The 24,385-nt window shown below is 40.9% G+C and overlaps 2 protein-coding genes across 3 annotated transcripts in view; one reads left to right on the forward strand and one right to left on the reverse strand.

Annotated features, from left to right (window-relative positions):
* The window catches only part of LOC118410958 (prolyl hydroxylase EGLN3-like), a 2,640-nt gene extending 906 nt beyond the window's left edge, over window positions 1-1,734 (reverse strand). Inside the window, exons 1-3 of the mRNA XM_035812974.1 lie at window positions 1,039-1,734; window positions 611-730; window positions 39-227 (exon numbers count right to left, since the gene is read on the reverse strand). Coding sequence (XP_035668867.1) covers window positions 39-227; window positions 611-730; window positions 1,039-1,689 — 960 coding nt within the window. The 5' untranslated portion in view covers window positions 1,690-1,734. The remainder of the gene's footprint in view (window positions 1-38; window positions 228-610; window positions 731-1,038) is intronic.
* A 180-nt stretch (window positions 1,735-1,914) lies between these two features.
* LOC118429720 (mitochondrial 2-oxodicarboxylate carrier-like) lies at window positions 1,915-23,700 on the forward strand. 2 transcript variants are annotated; one of them, XM_035840340.1, is made up of 11 exons: window positions 1,915-1,966; window positions 3,380-3,457; window positions 10,066-10,114; window positions 10,355-10,438; window positions 16,833-16,899; window positions 18,342-18,404; window positions 18,924-19,031; window positions 20,059-20,223; window positions 21,181-21,362; window positions 21,836-21,888; window positions 22,146-23,700. In XM_035840340.1, the coding sequence occupies exons 2-11, from the start codon at window positions 3,391-3,393 to the stop codon at window positions 22,205-22,207; spliced, it is 900 nt and encodes a 299-aa protein (XP_035696233.1). In that variant the 5' UTR covers window positions 1,915-1,966; window positions 3,380-3,390; the 3' UTR covers window positions 22,208-23,700. The 2 variants fall into 2 exon arrangements, with proteins under 2 accessions (XP_035696233.1, XP_035696242.1); XM_035840349.1 differs by lacking the exons at window positions 10,066-10,114; window positions 10,355-10,438 and having other exon boundaries at window positions 1,935-1,966.
* Window positions 23,701-24,385: the final 685 nt, after the last annotated feature.

The following is a 24,385-nucleotide window of genomic DNA, read 5'->3' on the forward strand; positions in this document are numbered from 1 at the left end:
GCAAGTTTCTGGTTAAAATATCAAAAGGCTAGCGATACATCTAAGTCTAAGAGAATACATGTGTCAAAGGCAACGGTATTCATTTCCGACCTCATGTCGTTTGCAGGCTGCACTTCGTGCGGGTTCCGCCTGTCTGACCAGAAGAGTAGCAGCCTGTTTGCGAGAGGAGCGATGTCCAAGTACTGGTCCTTATCGCCGGGGAACAAGCGCAGGTTGCCGCCTTGCGTCTAGAAAATTGTCAGCAAAAGGAAACATTCGCCTTCACGTCGGGAATAGCCTAACTAAATCTCGCTTAAATACTAGCCCGCCCAACCCCCGGTCGGCCAAGAAGGAGGGGCCAGATTCAGCCCAGCGAAGTAGAGTTTGTGTTACACAGACTACGTTGGGAAGTGTTAACATTCATTTATTACACATACATTTATCGACAGAGAGTGAACGAACTAACTTTCTACTTACTGCACGGTTAGAGTTAGGGGTAGCGAACGGTGTCCAATTGTTAAATTGTAAGGAAGTGGAAATTGTTTTGATGTCTTAACTTGGCAAAGCAGAGCACGCCCATTAATACATTTTTATAAACTCGACTCCAAGCACACAGTGCCTGACAACGCACCTGAACGTCCCACTTCTTGTTGAGATAGAAGAGAGCTGTGATTCGCCTCCCGTCCTTGCACGGGTTGTCCACGTGTCTGATGTACCCCGCCCCGTTTCCCGGGTAACAGGCTACCTGTGCCTGGTGTGTATGACGAGAAGTTTTCTGAACGCCACGATTCGATTCACGAAGAAGTCAACGGAATCATCAACTTCAAAGCACTGTTACCGACTAGCACTAATCTTAAAGTAAGTCAAAAATTAATCCAAAATAAAGCATAAGCTGTATGGCTGTAACGTGTTCACCACGTAATAATCATGAAGATGCACGTTAATCCGCCAGTATTAAACGGACATTAGGAATAAAACTTATTATGTTGAAAATAGTTTTGAAGTTTTGAAGATAATATATAAATGTATCATAAGTTGGTGTATCAGGTCTAAATGCACCTTTGTTCTTCCTTTTACAACTGTTTCTCCCTCGAAGTGGCGGTTGAATTTCCCGACAAGCGTATCGATGAAGTTGATGAGTATGCCGATGTTAGGGTAGTCCGGTTCGCTGCCCTGGAGCCAGATGATCCTGTCTCCTCTCACGGCAGGTTTGGTCACCTTCTCCTTGTCCTCCCCGCTCGTCCTGCCGCCCGCCAGCTCCCCTGCCTTCATCGAGCCGGACCCGTCCACGCGCCGAACGTCCTCCAGGAGACGGTCTATCTCATCGTCACCAAGGAGACCGTCAAGAACACAGAACCCGTCTTGTCGGAGTCTTCCCGCTGAGTGCCGTGCGACGTCGTCCAAGTCCTTATTCCGTATTTGGCACGGTTTGATCAGGTTGAGAGGTCGCTCGTCGAACCCACGCTCAAGGAGATCCACTGCACTTGATGACTGACCTGGATCATGACTTACGTGACCTTTCCCTGCCGCGGTTTCGTCTGTCCGAGCAGCGCCTTTTGTACGGCAGGTTTTCTTGTGATGTTTCCAGTGTTGGCTCTGATGCTCCCTGCTGCAGTACCACACGCTTTGGCATCTTGAACAGCGCTTCAAATTGGATTTGCCGCCACAAACTGCACAGACGTCTGTTACTTCCGGGTTAGAGGACGCCATTTTTTGGACACTGAAAAGTAACCTTTGACATAAGCGAAACCATTGATTGGTGGGGGGCGGAGTTCACTATATAAATTTGGTTCATTTTCCCTATTTTCCCCACCAAAATTTGTATGATTTTGTAAGATAAATGCATGATTAGTATGTATGATAAATATTGGTCTCTTTTGGCTAAACTTTAATTCTTTAATCTAGGGACGAACTATTAACCTCCCCACAGGAAGTGCATGGCATCACCTAATTGCTAATACGTCATAGCGCGGTGGGATCGGGCCAAGTGAGTTGTCTCCACAAATTCTCCAAAAGTTTTGTATTTCACCCTCTCTATTACTTGATGTTTGTCTTACTGATGTTGACAGCCTTTGTGTGGTTTTATTATAAAGCTTGCGTGTGCTTGATGGTAGGTTCTGTTCGGGCCATGCGGACTTGGTCTAAATCTTGATCCAAGCTTCACAGCCGGGCCCTGGAATCAACGTTCAATGTGAACTTTTACCCACAGCATTATGGATCAGGATTCGTCAGTTCACCACTAACTGTTCAAATACTAGTTTAATGAGAAACAGAAGAGTGGAAAACAGTTCAAAGTCCCTTTTCTTATATACTAGTAGTCTCTTCAAAACGCCCCAGTTAAATATATTTAGGAGAGGTTGACAACCGGTCTCACAGGTTGGCTAATAACGTTAATTACGTTATCTCTGTCAATAGTGCACAAATGTCATACCCTATAGAAAAAGGTCGGGCAGTTCAGAAGTGCAGATATTCATTTGAAACATATTTATGTCCCTTTCATAGCTAATAAGTTTAGCTCAGGAACATCATAAATTCATACCATTTACATCTATCATCATCGTCAGGGTTGGACAAGTTTTCTAAAATTCACTTGTCCTATTGGGCAAGTAACGTTACATAGGAAATTTACTTGCCCGAAATCAATTTTCACTTACCCAAAATTTAGATGACTTTTTTATATGCATTTTCACTTCCGGCGATAGAATTCTTTTATTATTAGCGTTAGCTGACCATTGTTTGATGCCATGACTGAAAAGTTTCAAGCATGTCAAAATCTTGCTCATTGAAAAATCTTACTTGCTCGATTGGGCAACTCGGGTAGGACTTGAGCTTTCCCGATTGGCTATTTCACATGCCCGGGACAATAGGGCTAGTGGACTTGTCCAACCCTGAGGGTTGTGATGAACTAGGGTTATGGGTGACAGGATCAGGATCATGACTATTCACAGTATTATCAAGGACTAGTCAACTGTCAGGTATATGCTCTGATTGGTTGTCTTCCTTGGCCTCAGATTGGTAGAGCACGGAAATTGCAGGTAGTTTATACTTTCAGGATGCACATGTATAACTATAAGGAATATGCTTGTTATCATCACCGTCATCATTGATAAGGAGGTTCACGATTCTAAGTACACGGTCAAAGGTGCAAGGTCAAAGGTGAAGGCAGCAGACCTGTTAACAGTTTTTGTATTGACCATGCTTTATACATGCCGATATATGTATATGGACTCTATTGTTGGGTTTTCATAACAAAGCCCAGACATGTTTTGTGTACGTCTCTGGGTCTCTCACCTTTGACCTGCACATATGTAGTTAGGTCTGTGAATGGGTTTATATATCAATTTTATACATATGAACTTTACACATGTACAGTATTTGCCAAATATTTGTTGCCCTTCAGCTGTTCCAGAAATGATGTCCAAACAACAGCCAGCATGGAAGCAGCCTGTACAGCAGTTCATGGCAGGGGGCTCGGCAGGTCAGAGGAACCTTCTTACTGTACAGGACATAACCATATCTCAGAGTTCCACATTGTGTAGGAGGCTGTTGTAAATTGGTTCGGAACAAGATAATACATGACAGTGATATAACTTATAAGCAGTTCTTGATGTTAAAAGTGGGGGTACACCCATGTGCAGTAGCCTGGAGTCCAGCCTTGTTAGCTTTGGTCCCTGCTCCAGCACCATTGACCTGCTTTTTTTTCACCAAAGCGAACAGCAGGGCTAGCAAGGCTAGACTCCAGGCTATATGTACAATGGCTCAAACCAAGAAATTATAAATGGCTTCAACTTAATTGAAGCAGTGGTGCCACTACAGTCATATGATAGAGGTAATGTCAGCGGTAACTGCCAAAACCTTGACCATGGAACTTCATCGAACATTTTCCCCTGTACAGTATGTCCCTTTTACAGCTCCATTGTTTTTTTAAACAACTTTTAATGATATAATATCAGTGCCATCCTGTAGTACCCAAACAGCCCCAGGCCAGCAAAAAGACATGTATTTGGGAAAAGGCGATTCTATCCTACTCTCAGCTAAATTCCACAAAAAAACAAGTACACTTACAGGTATACATATGGTATTAGTTGATAGATGTTTGAGGAAAGTGTTTATCATAGGTAAAATGCCATCATGAAAAATACAACAAAAGGATTTTGAGCCAAGGCAATCTGTAGTTCTTGTACCATCCAGTAGGGGGCACTCTTGATCCATGTGCTGTTGGGTACCAATCCTGCAGTTCTGCTCCTGCTCACTAGATGGCGTAGGCAGATTTGCACGTAGTAGAACAGTCATTCAGATCATCTGCTGGATCTACTCATGAAATACAATATCTGCCATTAATAATGGATAAGTAAATATTAAATGTTTACCTGATTTCTTGTTCTTCAGTTTTCTATACCTTCAGGTGAAAACAATACAAAAGTAACTTCATACATATACAGTACATTATGTACTATGTATTTCTATCTGTCATCTTGTTACAGGCACAATTCTTTTGTCTACTGAGTATAGAGATGGCAGTATAAAAGTTCTCATCCATCAGGCATCTGTCCCATGTACAACTTCTTCCATCTTCTCTGAATCCACCTATAGCGATCATACCGTGGTCTGCAGTCTTTTAACTGTATGAATCTTGTCCAGAAGTTTCATACTATAAAAATCATTGCATTTCTAAGTCAGGACCTATATTAACGTTGTGCAACAGTAATCAACCATTTCTGAAGATGTAGTACTTGTCAACAGAAGGTCATTAATGATTAAGAAGCCCAAGGTATCTAGCCAGAATCTGTGGAGAGTAAAACTTTAGTGGATGGCATCCTGCAGAGGAGAATATAATAAGAACACTTTCTTGGGAGTTCCTTGTAATTTTCCTTGCCATGCCAAGGTCATTGGGTTGTATCTCTCACTTAACTATGTACCAACCATCCTTTATTCACAGCATGGATGTAAATGAATAGATTTTAATTATAAGTACAATTCAGAATAGAGCCCAGCTAGTTTAAGAAGAATAAAGTTGTTTTATCAACTGTGGTAGTAACCAGTAAGAAAATTGCTTTACTTTTGTACTTTTGTACCACTGTTCTGGATTTGAGTCAGTGTCCCAAAAGCTTTGAAGTTGCCCCTCCCCCGCAGAAAGCTTGCACTGTGCACGTGGCTGGCCTCCCCCACTCTGACTGAACTTGATTAGACCTGTTTGATCACACCTAGGGTTCACCTGTATGTTGTGCCACCTGTCAGGTGTGATCAGGACCTATGCAGGTGATGGTCATCACAGGTGGACAGGACGAGACGAAATCTTCCAGACGTCTTGGGCGGTACGGGAGCAGACCATTACCACGCTTCAGGAAAGACATGTCCCTTCAACCATCTTTAGCAACTTTTTAGTCTGTACACACCCTTTCCACTTGAGCAGCAAGTGCTGAGCAATATAGAATTAGCCAGAGTGCTCAAGGATTGCCAAGATTGCCCAATGATATCAGGGATTGCTCAGTGATCTTTCAGAGATTGCTCAGTGATTGCTATGTTTCACCTCGTCACCAACAACTAAGCAGTCAACAAGTGAGGCGACCCATTGACGTTGTTTGGCACATGCTCAGTGTTGGCACAGGTTGCATGAGAATTGCACAATGAGCACTCCAAAAAAAAACAGCAATCTCCATTCTCCAATCTTAAGTTGCTCAACAGTCCTCAGCAATCACGGTCTATTGGAAGGAGGACCTTGATAATATTGTTATTACTTAAGATATTGAGGGTTTTTTTATACATTCCAGACAGACCAGTGTATGAACACCAGTATACCTGCTTGTTTTGGCAACAATAATCTAATATTGCACAGTATTTTTCACCTCATTTGACTTATTCACTTTATTTTTCTCCTCAAGCCATGGGATATCATCTTCCTTCAATAGATTTAAGCTGACACAAATTGGACCATGCATTTATGGCTGACTTTTTTATATGAAGTAGCAAGAAAATTTCAATGAAGTCTTGGTTTTAATACTTCATCTCTCCACTGGCAATGTCACACGTCTAGTTTACTACTGACCCACAGGAATACATGACATTGTATGTAATTCAGTCCAACATTTATCCAATAGATTCTGACATGTCCTGTAGTATGTGACCTTGTCTACTAAATGGAACTTATCAAGAAGTTTAACATGAAACAGGACCTGTAGGAGTGACTGGTGTGGCAGGGAAGAGGAGAGAGATGGAAAGATAGCAATTATTTCAAAATAAAAGAAATTAGGGAACGTTTGAAGTTAATGGATAGAAACAAAGCTGCTGCAAATTCAGTAATTTACATGTATGTGCAAACATCATTCCTGATATACAACACTCAGGTATGTTAAGTGGAAACCCCTCCCTATAGTTATCAACTTGTCATTGATAACCACTGGAATTATCCAAAGATTCTTTAGCAGTTGTTATGACACTTGACGAGGTCTCCACCCAAAGATCCAGGGACTATCAATGTAACATAAGGCACTAGTTGGAAATCTCCAAGGACGCATTGCCATACGCTTGGGCAGTTTTCCACAAGCATCTCCTCCTGGGCAGCTGAGCATGGCATGATGCGGATCGTGTGGCTACCCTGTGGGGTGGCAGGCTGCTCATGAACCATGGCTGCTGTCTTCAACTACTGACTTTCAACCATGTCCTGGCCGGTGTTCCGCTGTAAGGGGAGGGGGGCGGTATTCTGCAGGATTGATATCACTAAAGAGGGGGTAATGTAAACAGAACATTATATACACATATGATATCAAAGGGATTAAAGTAATGATGCTTTTTACATATCAAGAACGTACTGCATGTAGTTTGAGGTATCCCTGATATAGAACTCTGCTTAAACCTATAACATAGAAGATTCGTGTGCAAGTTCACTTTTCTACCCTAGGGACCGAGTCTGTCCAACAGATGACTACTTCTTTCTAAGAGTCTAATGCAATTTTAATTGTGAACTGTTCTGGTAGCACTGGTAGTTAACAACAAGAGACATTAACAATAAATACTATATAGTACTATGTAGGGCTTTACATAGTACATTATTTGTTGACAAGTGATGTAATAAGGATTATTGTTGAGAATGATATAGATTCTGAAAATTTCAAGTACTCCATTGAAACCACATTGGAAGAAACCATTGAAACCACACTCAAGTCAATAGAATTAAAACTATGAAGAATGTGTCCAGTGCATACAACACCATGGTTTTGACAGATGAGGCTGTCTATTCATTACTTGTTAAATATACAACACCTACGTAGCTAGTCTGTTTATGTAACCTTGCCAGTACATGTTTGTCAAAGAACACATTCCTCACTTTTGTATCTGCTGAGTAATATCTGGTACACAAACATACATGTGCCTGGCGCTTTATCAAAAAATTTCATTACATGTACATGTACTTATAGATGACAAAGTCAACTATAGTGAACTCTACTGACACAGATTTCTGCTTCTTACCCCTTTTGATGTAATGTTATTCACAGGTCCACAGTAGTGTGATTCTGTGAGAATGTTCAAAACATTATGCTGCAAAGACTTGTAGGTGTAATACAGAGCCTTGTTAGATATTTTAAGTACATTTTGTAATGTTACAAATGGCTGCCTCAAATGGTTCAAGTTTGGTGATCATGGACCACACTCTTATTGAAGTCTTAAATGATGACTAGAAGGCCCAAACCCACAGCACTTATTCTCTGCCCCAAGAGCTATCTATCGCTAAAAAATCACGACCACAGCAGGTCTAAAACACGAGACATCAAAAATGGAAGTTCAACTGCAGTGCCTTAGATACCCGCAAGGGGGCCCATTACCAAACTTGGCCTTCGTTTTCCTGACCCCTACCCAACTACCAAATATCATCAGGAATTCATGCAAAGCTTCTCAAGCTATGCTGTTCACAGACACACAGACAGATAAGCACACTAAAAGTATAACCTTCTTGGCAAAGGTAATACACTGTAGCTCAATTATGTTTACTTGAGGGTATCATGTATTTTTTAAAAGTTTTTCTTAGTTCAAACAGAGGATTCCTTTTCAACCACTCCTTCCTTGTAGACTGTCTTTCATTAATGTGACAGGCCTGCCAAACAAGAGCGGGCCACTTTTACTTTCTGACTAAGGAGAATTATCTGCCTGAGATTTATCCTGCCGCTGAGACAGACCTTGCCCTCACACTTTCATTTGTAAAACTTCGCCAGTCACCTCAAGCCACGGGAGGTAAATTCGTTTCTAGCTTTTTTCTTTCTCATGTTTCTTACACATCCTTGGTTAAAATCTAACCCATGCCAAGTTCTAAATGGAAACAAGCTGTTTTAATTTCTGTCTCCCCCGGGGAAGCACTGGGGTTGCATCAGGTTCAACTTTGTATGGTACAACTGGAAGTGCTGAACCATGAATGATTTTAATCAAGCCAGTTTGCCCAGCTAGAGCTTGCCCTGTGGTATCAGAAAGTACAAAATGTATTAGGCTGTGTTTAACACTGAAGGTTGTTCAATCAAAATACCTCTAGTGGTGGACTGGATGCTCCAGAAAAGATGAAAGTATGGGTACTATTTGATGGAGCAAGTTCATTACTTGTGATAGGGAAAGAGAGCTATGATTATAGAAAAGACTGGACAAAAGTCAGAACATACAACAAGTAGATAGGGAAATTCATACAGAAGTGGAGGATTTATATTGAAAGCAAATTGCCTTGGTACTGATACTTCTACATGAAATAGCCTTTGCATTGAAATTCAAGTCTCCATGTCGACCAGGAAGCTACTCTGACTTAGATTTCAAGCCCCAAATCATCCATTAGTCTTCCTCCAGCCATGGTGAGGCTCACTGCTCACATTGTGTACTGACTGTGAAATTGGGCATGCCTCTGTCTGCATGGGCCAAATGTACTTATCCTAGTCATAGTGGGTGATACCAGTCAAGATGTGCATCCATCACATTTTGGTTGGAAGATGTCAACAAATATAAACAGGAAGACTGATTTATAGCTATGTAGTATGTTCCTCATTGTTAGCCTCATATGCTGCAGAATCTTGACAGATTTGAACATTCATATGCTGGAGATATCATTATGTTTTGCCATAGGCCAAAGATGTCTGACATGTGATGAAGGCTTGAGAAAGTATTTAAGTAGACGGAAATTAAAAGAAAGTGGTGGGTGCAAGTTCACCATGGTATTCAGGTGATAGCCTGATGAACAAGGTTGGTGGCCAGGTACCAAAGAAATCAAAGTACCACATGAATTCCAACCTCAAATAGTGACATCCAGAGCTGAAACCTAAAGGTTTTACAACAACCCTTGATATGTTCCAGAAAAGTGTAACATCTAAGGTTTGTATTGCACAACCTGTGGTAGAAAAAGGTATATCCATTCCTGTAACACACACTGGGATCAGAACCAACCCTCTGCTCATATCAGCTGTCACCAGACCTGTAGAACTTTTTCATCTATGTTGTATATTGTACAGTTACCAGGGCTGGTCCTTAATAATAGCCTCCAGCCAGTTGGGTAGCCCTAGTTGTATTTCTTTTTTTACAACCCAATAAATCAAATCAAATCTAAAGCTTTTCAGAACAACTTCATACATGTAGATGAATACAGCACTTTGTTTCAATACATATTTTATTTTGGTACCCTATTTCTATTTTCTGGCATGTCATCACAGATTTTGTCTTGGGGACAAACTAACTTACTAATATAGGTTTAATGAATCAGTACATAAGACCAAATGGTGCAGACAGGAATTCAACTGAGAGCATACATTTCATAGTCAATAACTGACCAAAGATTGATGACCACCTACAATTTGAGACTCTTGAGTGTGTGTTTTCTTATGATGATCTGCTGATTGTGTTTGAGACTTTTACCTTATGGCATAACTTGGAATCCCCAGGGGGGATATGAGAAGAAACCAACCAAAATTATGGGATCAACTGAAGTTCAAACCAGTAAAAAGATTTTCCCTAATTGTAGTCATGAATGTTGAAATTGATTTACATTCTTAAATAACTTTTAGTTTTACACCAAATGAAAAATACATTAAATCTTTTTATTGTGTTTGTACAATGTGTTTGCAGGTTTGGTGGAGGTCAGTATCATGCATCCCTTGGACTTGGTCAAGACAAGGTACTGTTATATACTCTGCAATATCTACTGTCCATCTTTAAATCAGGAATACCTGTACTGTATCTGGGTTGTTGTTTTCTTATATTGTTCTTCATGATACTGTTTTTCTCGGTGATCTTGACAAAGACAGTTAAGCTTGCGTTAATTGTAGCCAGACTGTTTTGGCTCGGTTACAACCTTGAAATAAGAGTGGGCACTCCCTGCAGACACGAGCCTGACAACTCTATTATCGCTCGCCAGGTTCCAGATTCAGCGCGGGCCCGACGACCCGCAGCGGTACAAGTCGCTGGCGGACTGCTTCAAAACGATGTGGAGGAATGAAGGGTAGGTGATTCGTAGTGATGAGTACTTCCAGCTGCTACAAAGCAGACAGGACGACAGAAAATGGGGTGATGTAAACTGAGTCACACTTTGGTGAACATGAGAAGTAAATCTTTATATCCTATTAACCTATTAACTATTTATAGGTTTTATCATTACTGATTTTGTGGAAGTGATTAAACAGTAACTTGTACAACGTTTTGTTTAACATCTATTGAGCTCTTGTAGAAAGTATGCATTGTAAATTTTTCTTACAATTTTGGACTGATGTCATGCTTTATTTACTGTATGTTTTGTCACAGTGTTTCACCAAGTACCTTACAGTGTTTCTTTGGTGGAGTGACTTTTTTAGTGTGTCAGCTGATATGTTCATAGATTAGTTAATCCTAAAAAGTAACGAGATCCCCTAATGATTCATATTGTATGAGATGCAAATGGTTGCCTACATACAGGTGAAACCTTACATGTATGCCTAGCCTTCAGTAACTTGTAGGGAACATTTCTGCAATACTACAATAATCTGCCAGGTGGTGCTGTTCCTGCCACTTGCAAGGTTGATGTCAGTTCCTTCTATATCAGACTCAATATTTAGAAAGATCTGACATGTTGACTGTGGTTATATCCACGGCAAAATGTTTTGTTAGTCTGGACACTCATATTCATCCCTTTTCATTGTAGCAAGTTCCATTTTAAGGACATTCCAGTAGTTTATAGTATTTACCAAAGGTTTACATTTTTCTGTTTTTATAGTCTCTCTTTCTAAGTTATGAAGTGTTTTAATTGTCTTGTTGTTTCCTGTGATCATAAAGAGCTTCCAAAATTGGATAATGCAGCACAGCATGACAGAATATTTCTCCTTATCTCTGAAAGAGGAACAAAGAGAAGTGCTTCAGGACAACTTCATTATTGAGTCATTCCTGGGGCTTGCAGGGCAGATGGCACCAAATGAGACATGTGTTTGTGCTATGCCATGAGCAAAGGGGCATTAAATAAGGCCTTGTGGTAGCCTGGAGCCAGGAAGTGGTTGGCTCACCAACAGACACATTCTCTCTGACCTCTCTTTGACACCGTGCGATGGGTATTATCAACTGCACGGTACATAGAAAGCTCAAAATTGTACTTCGCCTTTTCACAGGTTTGACAGAGAACAATCCAGGGAAATTTATGTCCGCCATCTAGTACTGTCAATTGGTCACAGCATAGTAGATGAACAAGTTTCAGAAAGATCCTTCTCTGCAAATGTTTAAAAAATAAAAGGTACGATACTCTGTGGGAATAGAAGAATTGATGTACAAACGAGGTAAGTCCCAAAGTTGGTCTGACACCAGCAGATGTCATTCAGTGAAAGAGAAGGAGACAAAACATGATTTCCCATGCAAACTCCAAACAGGACTTCAAAGTCAGGACAAGCTAATCATCTCAGCTCATTGAACAATACTGTAATGTGTGGTAGTTCAGTAGCTGATTTGATGTGGATTATATAAATCACTCTTGCTTTCTCATACAATCTGCAATTTTTGGTGGTATATTAGATTTGATATTTATCAGAGCAGGACAAAACAGGCTGTTGTAAGAATTTGGTTTGAAAGTTGTAGGTATGCAACTATTACTACTTAAGGCCTGTTCCAATCGATACTGTTATGCAAATCACAAAAGGCAACTTTATTGGCTAACCAACTGCAGTATGCCATGAAAAATAACCAGATGTATGTATGATGTGACACAAGAACAAATGTATCACTCTGAAGGTGCCAAATATGCTTGTATATAATAACTTGTATCATATCAATGAGGACTTATCTACCACTGATAACTTTCGTGGTCAGTGGGAAAGATTGTAGGTGGCCTGGGCATAGTAACAGGTCACTAACATTTTGTCTCTTCAAGTTGCCATCTCCCACCACAGGCAGGGGGCATCCCAAGAAGTCCTCCTTGCTCAATTTGGAGACTGAAACGTGACAAAATGCCCATTTAAGAGCACCTTTCAACACCCTGAAGCCCAGAACAAGCCGCTCGCTCTCCCCAGAGGAAAGTCCAGTTTGCTTGCATTGGTTGTACCGCAGGTAGGGAAAACATGGCCTCAGCAGGCTGAGGTAATTAAAAGGCACTCTACAGCAGAGAGCGGGTGGAAGCATGGTCCCTGCCAGCTCCGGGATGTTTTGAAGTCAGCGCTGAGGTGGCAGCGGGTCAGGGAGTGTGTGAACTTCTCAGGTGTCTGTGGGGTGGAGCAGGACACTTTTCCTCACAGAACAGACTTAAACTTACAACTGATGTCTTCCAGGCTTACAGGTTAGCTGGCTGTGTGGGCATCCTCACCAATAAATTCTCCACTCATTTTCTCTCACATTGCCAGCAAATGTGGTGTCAGGAGCAGTTGTTTATGAAGGCGACCTCCGCAGTCTGTCTGGTAACCTCCCCGCTCTCAGACCTGACCTTCGCCGTAACCTGTTGGCATATCTGTTTCGACATTCAAACATCCTCCATTTAGAAACAGGAAGGTTTAGGTGACATCATGCCCCCTGTTCATTCTCACAGATGGAGATACCAGGGAAAGAAGACCACTGTGGTATCTGGTTTGCATGAATAAGCATTACAGTGTTTGTCCGTGGGTTTATGAGTGGATATTGGCTATAAGTCTACAGCTTTGGCAGATCCAATGTACAAAATGTATCTGTTCAGAACATGTGGCAAATGCAGCTGCACCCAGGGGAGGGATGCAGTAAGAAGAGGCCTGTCAACAGTTAACAAGCTAGATTCTGTTACTGGCTACATGTGTAGAACAGACAACACAGTGAAAGATTCCTGCATGCAGAAGGCTTTGATCTTGTGTGGTAATGGGCCACACCAAGTTAGACACGGGTATAAACATTGTCAACTCTGGTATTTTGGGCCACATATCCACAGAGGTGTTGTGAACTGTTGTTTGGTGTTCACCAACTTTTTCAGGGTCTAGACAGGTTCAAAAATGGCTTGAAATACCTAAGTTTTACACATTATGTTAAAATTGTGATTCCCTCCAAGATTTGACTAAAAAAGGATTTGTTTAGTGCATTATAACATTAATTAAAGTGGTTAGTTTTTTAAAAATCGTATGATGTTGAATCACTTACAGAGCTCAGAACTGATTGTTACAAATGAAAACCTTTAGACCAATCCTACATTGAGTTACAACAAGTCACTATGTAGTTCTGTTATTGATTTAAAGTTGGTGTTTGAAATTATCTCTTACAGATGCCAAGTATTTTTGGATTGTACATTCATACTGGAGGTCAGACCTCCTCCAAAATTAGAAAGAAAACTTGCCAATTTCTAGGATGGCCTACTGCTAAAATGTCTGTGACCCTCCCCGAAGTAGAGCTGACCCGGCACTTTCTGTGGTAGAACAGAGAACACTCCGTAAATGACTGCAGATTTTTTGGGATTGCTCTAATCCTGAGTTCAAGTGAACTGCACTGGATGAGCGAGAATGGCTTCAATACTGCTTGTCTTTCTCTGATGAAAGAAAGTGTGCTGTCTCTACCTTCACTTTCAAAGTGGTCTACGAAGAGATATGGTAGATTTATCCATGCAGTTCTGTCCGCCTGCAAAAATGTTTTTCTACTTGAAAAGTTAAATCACTTTGACAGGTAACTTTCTATTGCCTGCAAATCTCTTATACAATGGAAACTGTTTCTATCATTTTGAAACTTGGACAACTCACTAGTACAAGTAGTTTTTCTTTCAGCAGTACCAAGAAAGAGTCATCTTAAACACATTGCTGTCCAAACCACAGCCATACTTCTATCCTGTATGCCTCTCGCCAAAGATGTCCCTATCCATCTTCTATTAGACTGAGACTCAGTTACCCTGTCATCATTACCCTCCTATGATAACTAATGAAATCAATCCTCTATTTGCTCCACAAAAATGTTTTCCTTATCTATAGGCATGTCCATGACCACCTGGGATAAACGCCTGCATTGAAGCCCCGATGTCAACAATATGCAGTGCGAAACGGATAATGTGAAACAGGACAAAAGGGATCAGCACAGTTAGACAGAGCTAACCCCGCTGTGTGTCCTGAATAAGTCACAACGATCTCCAACGGACGTCGTAAAGTTACTTATCTCTTGTGATAAAACAAAAGTCCTGCTGATTCATCAATGCGTTTGAAAGACGACAAGCCTTTATCAGGCAGGAGTATTATTGGGTTGTTATTGATTAGCTGTTCATTACTCCTGCTATCAATGAGTCGCTGTTCACCTGTTGACGAGTGATGGATGTCGGGTGGCAGGTACCTATTGGAGCCACAGGTAACCCTACACCTGAGAAACAAGGCTTACCGTAATGGATTTCAGGACCCAAGCCTTGTTTACCTGTCGGGAGAATACCTGCGCCGCCTGCTTTTACACCGCAGACAATGCCCCAACCCCCCGAGAAAACAGCTTCCTTTACGTTTCCTTTCTGACTGGAGGACAATGTGTTATGACCCCCACCTACTTGTCGCTTTGTCCGTTGAGTGACAATACATAACCGTAGCTCCACCCACAGCTCGCGCCCTCACACGAATAGGTCCAGGTCCATGTGGGTCACAATGCAGGGTCATAACTTCCCTGCTGGCATTCATCTGCCGTTGTTTCTGATACTGCTCAATACTTGTTACTATTGCTAAATATACCTCAGCCAGGAGTCGACTGTGTGTGCTTTGAGAAGCTACTGCCAGCCAAGATCTCACGCAACTCACTCCCATGTGTATCTATAAGGGACATCATAGCTCAGTATTTACTCAACAGTGTGCATGTGTGTTACCCTGACTTCCAAATACGTTATCATCTCAGGTGCATTTATTTTGTCTTCTCAAAAGAACATCTGTCCTGTACCAAAACAGTTGTTTTTTCACAGTCTTTGCAAAGTCATCTTCCTTCCCTTGCAGTTTTTAGTTTCATATCAAGACTTAAGAAAACTGTGTCAAAAGAGCTGCAATTGCAAAAATATCTTTGATCACCTGAATATTGAGAAATTGGTCTTATATATCTGAAAATGTTGATGATCACATCACTGTTTAGCCCTTTGTTGCAACAAAGTGTCAGAGACTTGTAATTGTAATCAAAGCATCTCTGTCACAAGGGTTTTGGAGTGGCCAACACCTGCACAGTGGATGGACTCAATGCAAACTTAGAGATGTCCCTCAAACAAAGCAGTGTTTTCCCTGCACATATCTCCTGGAGACTATGGGTGTCAATTACCCATTTCCATCTCCGGAACAATGTTTTATCAGCTACCTCTGATAGATGCTAATCTGCCATTGTGCCAACACTGGCCAATATTGTTATTAGTAACCTGCCCTTAGAGTCCATTTCCCTTTGATGATGTCATGTTTGTGTTGATAATCTTTTTTCAAAAAGGAAATTGTATCATCCTGTCTTGATGATAAAAAATTGTCTAGGATATCTGATCATCTTGTGCAAATAGCTTACAGGATACAACTTGCAGAGGAATGTGGAGCATGGGCTAGAATTAATGATGACAATACACAACTGAATATCCATGAAATCTATGAAATAAGAATTTTCCAGTCAAGAGTAGAATATTTTGCTCAATTAGTAAAGGAGAAATCTGGCAGAGGACATTGCAGTCTTAAACCTTACCAATATTACTTGCAGTCAAAAAATCCTAAACACATAGTTCACCTGTGCATTGTTGAAGAAAATTCATTGAAGAAGTCTGTCCGACTACCCATGTGTAAATCATAAACCTTGAGATTTATTGTAATTGTATCAGATTCTGTTGTCTTCAAAACATGTAATGGATGAACACCATCTCTAAGGCAGTTCTTGTAAAAATAACAGTAGTCATTGTAATGTGAACTGCTGTGACAAAATGATCTACAGGTGCAATCAGATTGATTGTATTTCACAAGAAACCCTACCTACTGTCTTGTCAGCACCTATTGGCCATTATTGAATGACAAGAAACAGATAATTGACTTGGTGATATGGATGTGGCATGACTGTTGAATTTGATGCTCCCATAAGCTTGGTCACCTTTCCTGTTTTATCTCCACACAGGATGCTCAAACTGGTTGTGACACCTGTCATTTGCTGATCCAGGGGGGGTCTGGGCTCAGCCTGCCATTCTTCCGCCCTTCCTAAAACCCCAAGACAAATCTGGGCAGCACCTGCATTGTGATGATTTTGCCAATCGTAGATAATCGCTCCTTCACACTTTGCTGCGGAGTACAACATATTTACACCCCAAACAACACATCCTTTCAGACTAGTGGCTGTCCCTATTGACAGACTGATCAGGGTTAATGGTTAGGGGTGTTTCACCCCAAAGGTGTGGGGGATGATCTATGTGGTCTGAAGCTAACTCCGTGCACGATTAACGTAAGCTGTGCTCTTGTGTCCGCCTGCAGGCCCCTATCCTTCTACAAGGGAATCCTTCCACCAATCCTGGCAGAGACACCCAAGCGAGCCGTCAAGGTAAGCCTTACCTGCTTCTCTGACAAAGACTGGTGCCACCCCCATACTTCCCCTTAATGCCCCATTAATGCTCTAATCCCCCTGATTTATGGACAGCACTTGCTCTCAGGTCCTCTTCTGCTGGACCACACCAAACACTACAAGTGCTTGAGAGGTACTCAGCATCCCTGATATGTTATCTCCTCATCAGCACAAGGAGGCTGAAGAACCCCTCCCCTGACTGACAACCTCCAACAGGAGACAAACATTCCTTCCCCTGGAGACGTAAATGGACACACAAAACACCTGCTATTCTTGGCATCTACCTGTTCAAACACCGGAAACTAAGTACAAAATCAAATGCTCTCAGATTGTTTGACTTTTGAGTCACTGGTCACCTCTTGACAGCTACTTGCACTGGTTCCCCACCCTCTGCCATAACAACTGCGTATTGAAAAGTATATGTTTCAGGATGTCTTATTTTGGTTTTACATTGTTGTAATTAACCCCATTGGTTTCATCACATCTCCATAATTTCAATGTTAGACAGAAATACATCATTTTGCATTAGGTAAACTGTGTTATTTGCAAATGAACTGGACCTGGCCTGTTGCTTTTAGGAATGAATCATTTATCTCAGAACATAAGCAAGGAGGTACCTCTCTAACCTCTTAAACATAAGTAGCCTTCCTATAGTCATTTTCATCAAAAGAGTTGTTTTTGAAAGGAAATGCGCCTGGTATTTTACCATTATGTTGGTTGACTGCCCTGGGATGTTTTTCTAACAACTAATGCTTAGACAAACTTTATCCCTTTTTTTACTGTTGTAAATCATGTCCAATGGCTGACGTAAATACCTCCTACCTACACAATTGTGTGAGTCAACTTAGACTCACTCAGTCTTAGCTGTGTGTGCATACAAGTCAATTCTCCCAAACACATAGTGCCCTGCTGGACAGCCACCCCAATGTCTATACATCCTCAATATACCGGCACATATGTGCATATATGTCTCAATGTGCATAGGTCACAATGAGCATACATCCCAATGTACATATGTCCCCTAATGTACATGTGTGGCCTTGTACCAGTCATGACCAATGTGTTGGGAGATGTCAGTGTATACCCCATGCACTGGTGCAGTAGCTGCTTTCCTAGTTGTGGGTCACATGTTGTGCAAATTTTGGCAGTGAATGGAAGGCTTGGTGTCACTACACCCTGTCTTGTAAATCACCCATTTCTAATGCTTTTGTGCAGTTTGTACCACAACTCAATTTTCTGCAACTTCAAACAACCATGGTTTCATGCACTGTTGTGTGTACACATGTTAAAACATCATGCCGTTAACTTTAGTCCACCTGCTATGCAAATGATGCTCCTTGCAGCCAGCGACTTGTGTTGAGGTATTTGGTAATCTCCATGCTCCTTTGCGACTGTCATGTAAATCATTCCTGTTTTTACAGTTCTTCACCTTTGAGAGATACAAGACTCTCTTCTCTTTTGGGTCCCCCACACCATCAGCTATGGTAAGTATTGTCTACTTAAATTATTCCAGAGTTTTTAGAGAGCTATCTTGACATCATTACTTCTAAGAGTTTCTTAAGAATATTTCAGGTTGTCTGCCTTACTGTCATAGGTACACATCACTTAAGTACTATAAATATTATTTTTGACCGGAAGTCTAAATTTGCCTACTTGAGAACATTGACATAGCTCTTTGTTTAACTCTTCAAATAGTTCCACAAAGAGAGTCGCCCGATATTTAGTAGAATTCCTACAATGAAATAGGTTGCAAACCACACTTGAGTGTGTAGAACTACACGATTGAGTATTGTTCTATGTGCACCTGTTATGTAAGGTTTGTGCTGATCGATCCACCCCGTTACTATGGAGATAACAACCTGAATCTGTCAGGTGAGGGCAGGCCCTCCTGTGACCCACTGCTGTCTATGACACACACCCTTATTGTTCCTCCAGTCTCCAGGAGTCGCTTATGATGGATGTCATCTATTGTTCAGCATGCCCATGTTTGTTTTCTTTCTCAGGCATTCACCCTGGCTGGTTTGTGCTCAGGTTTAACCGAGGCTGTGATTATTAATCCCTTCGAAGTTGTCAAGGTCAAATTACAAGCCCAGAGAATCGCACTATCTCAGGTGAGTACTGATGTAAGATTGAGAGAGACAGCGATAAGTCGGGAAGGGCTATAACATATATCAGCTCACCGGTACTGTGACAGACAGTCCCTTGTTTACCAAAACAACATTTACGAGTAAGAGGGCAGGCAAACCTGTGGGTCACTCATGTTCTTTACAATTGCCCCCCAAAGCCTTGAACATTTCTGGAAGATTGAGTTACCCGTATTATTGAACAGACCTGGGTTTTGTCTTACAGTTTTGTGCTCGGTGTTGGTTGGTCACATTCCTAACCCTCTACACATGCTTCCACCTATGCTCAATTTGTTGCAAATAAGAATGGGAGGTGCAGGTCTAAATGGGTTGTAATGTCAGCGAGGTAACATGAGCCACTTTTCTTTGTACCAAGTCGCCATTCTAGTATGACTGACTTGTTGATTGGGAGGGGGATCAATCCCTTTTTGAGGCCAAATTCTGCAAAACAAGGCCACCCTGACAACCTTGTGCTATTCTACTGTATATATTAAGAACTAGAGGGCCTTACAGTGCCAAGATTCAGTCAAAGGAAAGGTGTTTACAAATTTCACAGTTTCTGCATGTTTAGAGGCAGGCTGTTTGCCTGGAAAGTCATGGGCGTAAAGGGTTTACAAAAATAAAGTGTAACAAGCTTTGGAGAGGACACAAACCGTAGGAAACCCAGTCAGTGAGAGTCACGTCTTTTTTAGTCTGTTTGGATGGCAGGGGTCACGTTTGACCAGAGAAAATGAATGGGTTTGGGGAAGTCGTAGTGTCGCTGCCTGTGGTATCCTTCAGAAACCTTTATACCCTCCTCAAATGTGAGTTGATGTTACACTGTTTGGGACATAATAATTAACAGAAGTATGTAGCAGTGAATGGTTGCTAGGGTATTTTCCGTATCAAGTGTCTGTCACACTGCTTGCTCGAAAAAATATTTTGTCACTGTTGACGCTCTTCCACCAGCGTGTCTTTGACTTAAGTTTCAAAAGAAGTTTCCGACTTCCTGCTATTTTCCACCCTTTTTTCACAGCAACCTTCCACCATACGTACAGCGCAAGAAATCGTAAGAACAGATGGGCTCGGACTAAGAGGTCTCAACAAAGGGTTGACATCCACCTTGGGTCGTCATGGAGTCTTCAACATGATTTACTTTGGATTCTACCATAACGTGAAGAACCTTATACCAGAGAGCAAGGTACATACATGGTTCTATCATTTGTCTTGGAATCCATCTGAATCATCTGATATTTTCCCTTGATGCCACATATCTTGATGCCAGCTTGGCCAGCGAGACGCCCCGCCAAGGTATGCTCATATTGTTGTCATCAAACGCAAGTGAATGAGTTTCTACAGCATGTCCTGGGGATGGGGAGCCTTTGAGGGGAGGTGAACCGGGAGAATTGGTGGGAAGGTAACACCACCCGTCCCCTGTCTATCTCTCTCCTGTGTGCATCACGCCCGGTATGCTCAGTGAGAACGGAACACAGAACACCGGTTCAGACTGACACCTCACTCCGCTGGCACGCAACGCTGCCTGTGATGGGGTCAGGGGTGACTTCTTGTGCCTGGGCATGTGGAACCCCACATGGCGTCAACGCATGACGCTTCCATCCAAGTCAATTAACTACTTTTGTGATAAACCCACTGGCTGAAAATGTGAAAGTTTAAGAAGTGCAAGCGTTTAGGAATCTTATTACTGTTAAGTTTAGATGGAGTATATGATAAATGAAATGCCCTACCTGGGTATTCAATACAATGACATTTTAAAGTTGAAATGTCATTGTATTGAATACCTAGGTAGGGCATATAGCGTGTTAGTACAACCATATAACTGTACTCCCATCTCAGTTTTACCCTTCTACATGCATTGTGTACTCTTCTCTGATGTCCTACGTCAAGTCAATGTCCATTTAGCAAAGCTGCTTGTGTGGAATTAACTGCTATCTATGACCAGATTGGTCAGGCTTCAGTTCTTTGATCTGATATGCATGAAGGCATGGAAATCTGGACAGAAACAGTTACATTGATTAGCCAACTCTTGCAAGAACATTTCTTTTTGTCAGCAACATGAAGAATGCCAAGCAGCTACTTCTTTTTATTTGTTTACTTGTTTGTTTTTTCATTGATAAAAGTTTTTGCCTCATCCTCACAGGACCCGAAACTGGACTTCCTGAGAAAATTTGGTATAGGTCTGACTGCTGGAACCCTGGGTTCCTGTGTCAATATTCCATTTGATGTTGCTAAGAGCCGTATCCAGGGGCCGCAGCCTGTCCCAGGGGAGATCAAGTACCGAACCTGCTTTGCAACGATAGCAACAGTTTACAAGGAGGAGGGGTGAGGACAGGTCATATATTCATGCAACAGGCGAAGTAGTGAGAATCAATTACAGCTGACATGTCTTATAAGGAATATTTTGGTAACCAGAAAAGATGATTCATGCTGTTACTTATTCTTAACTTATTTAGAATATTATGCAATGACCCTACCCCCCTGCAGTACATGTACCTTTGTGTACATGTATATAGGTAATACGCATCTGTATTTACACCATGCCTCTGTAAGCAAGGTCTTAACTTGCTCATGTACCACAACACGCAATTACACTGTTGACCAAACAGAAATCTGTGGTTGTTGTGGTTTTCTTTTGTATTTGTATTACAGAGGAACATCTACCTTTGAGCACAGTGTGGGTTCATTAACTAGCTACATGGCTCCATTTGGCCTGAACTGATAGCATACAGTGCTAAGGATGACAGAAATTGTAGTTTCACATTCTTTTCCTGACATATCTTTTCTATCTCATGCAGGTACCTAGCATTGTACAAGGGACTTCTTCCAAAGATCATGAGATTAGGGCCAGGTAAGGCTGTTGATATTGCTACATCTTTAGTTTCGTTCTTGGACACATGACGATCTTTTAAGTACACTTGTCATAAGATCTTTTCAAAGATCTTATGAAATACAAGTGATTTGGTGGATATTTACAGCACAGTAGTATATGTGTCAATGTAGATGGCACATGTGATATTTTTGCAAAAGCAAGCAAGGAAATACCTTTTCAAAATTGATTCATCGACTTTTGTTGTTTATTCACTAATTTGTTAACTTCTTTTAAAGGTGGTGCCATTATGCTGTTAGTGTATGAGCATGTCTACGACTGGTTGCATCACCACTGGTGACCGGTGAGATCTGTCGTCATACCCACAAGTCTTCACACAGCAAAGGAATCTTCCTAAGATAATGGATACATACCAGTTCTGATGGACAGCGTGCAATGTCCGTGTCTATCATATCAGTGCTGTTTTAGAAAGAAACACCGATCGTTTGCTCTGTTTTCAATAAACATCACGCAGGGCTTGGTTAACCAGTGAGCAGCAAAATGATGGTATGAGCAATGAAAATAATTCTGACAATACTTTTACACACGTCCCCACAGGAGGTCATTGTGAGACTGTTGCACACTGCACACCACCAGTGACACAGCACTTACTCTTCCCTCTACAAGGTCATACCAAAACAGGTATTGACTGGTAAAGAAAAATATGGGGTGACTTATCTTCTTTAGGAAAGCTTCTGAAGATTGAAATTTGTTATCGTTTTCTTCATTTCACAAGGTGATAGGTGTGTTCTAGATACCAGACAAGGGAAGTTGGAGTATGGATTTGTATTATGAATTATCTAAGGCCAAATTACACAGATTATAATAGTAATGTCAGGAGCTGCCTTGCAAATTGCCATGAACAAGTATGAGTACACAAAACAGAAAAAAAAAGTAATGGTAAAAACTAGATAGATCTCAATAAAAGTTGCTTTTGCATTTAAGAAATTTTTTAGCCTAAGTGCCATAATAGATGAACTTGGAGTAGACGTTTTGTCATATACATATATGCTTCTGGGCTGGGCAAATGTAGTATTAGATCTGTGCCACTCTGTATGTTCTATTGACAATATTTTTGTTTACAATATTGATATGAATCATTTGCAGGCAACATTCCACAGTGTGTGACAAATGTTGACACCTCCCTTTATTTAGTGTAAAGGGTTGGGCAAACCTGCTAAGTCTGAGAGAAAAGAGAGATCAAGAGAGCCTTTCTTGCCACTGCTAGTATTGTGCAATTTGATTATTAAGTCATTTTTGGTGGTGGTAATAAAAGTGATGATATCTTTTATATGTTCATAGAATTTTGTGTAAATGGGAAGGTATAAATGCAGTTGTTGGATTTTTATGATGAAAGTTCTGCTATTTTGCAAATATAAGATGTATTCAATGGAAATATAATGTGGAAAGGGAATGTATGTCCCATTAGTAAATTCTGAGTATAACCCATTTTCCCAAACATTATGGAAAAAAACACTTCTGAAATTGAAACCATGCACTAAGAAAATTCAAACGCAAATTCCTGTTGATGTTATTGGACAAACCTTCTATTGCATACCTGGGAATGTTGCTAGTCACATGTAGTGCATTCAGTTGTTCGGTGATGCTATTGTCATTGATTTGTAATGAAATATATTTTTATGGACCATTTTAGAATGTACATTATTCCATTCTATCATTGATGAGCAATGAAGAGTTCTGTTTGCATCTTCATTAGCTACCTCAAATCGTATTTTATCACAAATGACAGATTTTACAGTATTTTGCAAATAAAAATGAAACTACCTAGCAACATTACTGTTTTGTTGTTTATGTATCAGAATGTTTTCATCTATTATTACGACATATATTTCTGTTTTAAACTGAAGATGAAGACTTTGTTTAATTTGTTACATCTGTATTTCCAATCATTGTGTTAGTCTCCCTGGCATATGTACTACACGTAACAGGGTATATCTATTTGGAATCGTAATATTATCATTGAACTAACCAAACTTTTAAAACATTTTTCATGATACGACATTCCCCTGGCACTGGAGTGTTTCTCTGCTTTGCTTTAGATCCAAGTATTATTGAAGGCCGATGTGCCAGGTCTACGTTTAGGAGCCAGTAAATGTAACAATTTGTATGCCAACCTATCAAAATTGGCTTGCAACCTATGGAGACATTTATCATTGTACAGGTGTAATTTCAGCTTCCTACAATGATTATAAGCTAGTCAGATCTAGAGGAACTAATCTGTGACACATGGGTGTGGTCAATTTGAAATCAACTTAGGCGCCCATAAAAAATCTGAACAACAAATTGAGAAGAGTCTCAAAAATGTATCTGCCTTTCTTTACCATTGTGTCTAATTTCATTTGATGAAAAATGGGATTATAAAACCAATGACAATACTTTTTTACTCCCTCCGTACCTGAAGAGCGTTATATGTGTTCATAGCTTGCACCTGCGCTGCTAGTTTTGGCAAACTTACAAA

The sequence above is a fragment of the Branchiostoma floridae genome, chromosome 1 (assembly GCF_000003815.2).
Source record: "Branchiostoma floridae strain S238N-H82 chromosome 1, Bfl_VNyyK, whole genome shotgun sequence".
NCBI lineage: Eukaryota > Metazoa > Chordata > Leptocardii > Amphioxiformes > Branchiostomatidae > Branchiostoma > Branchiostoma floridae.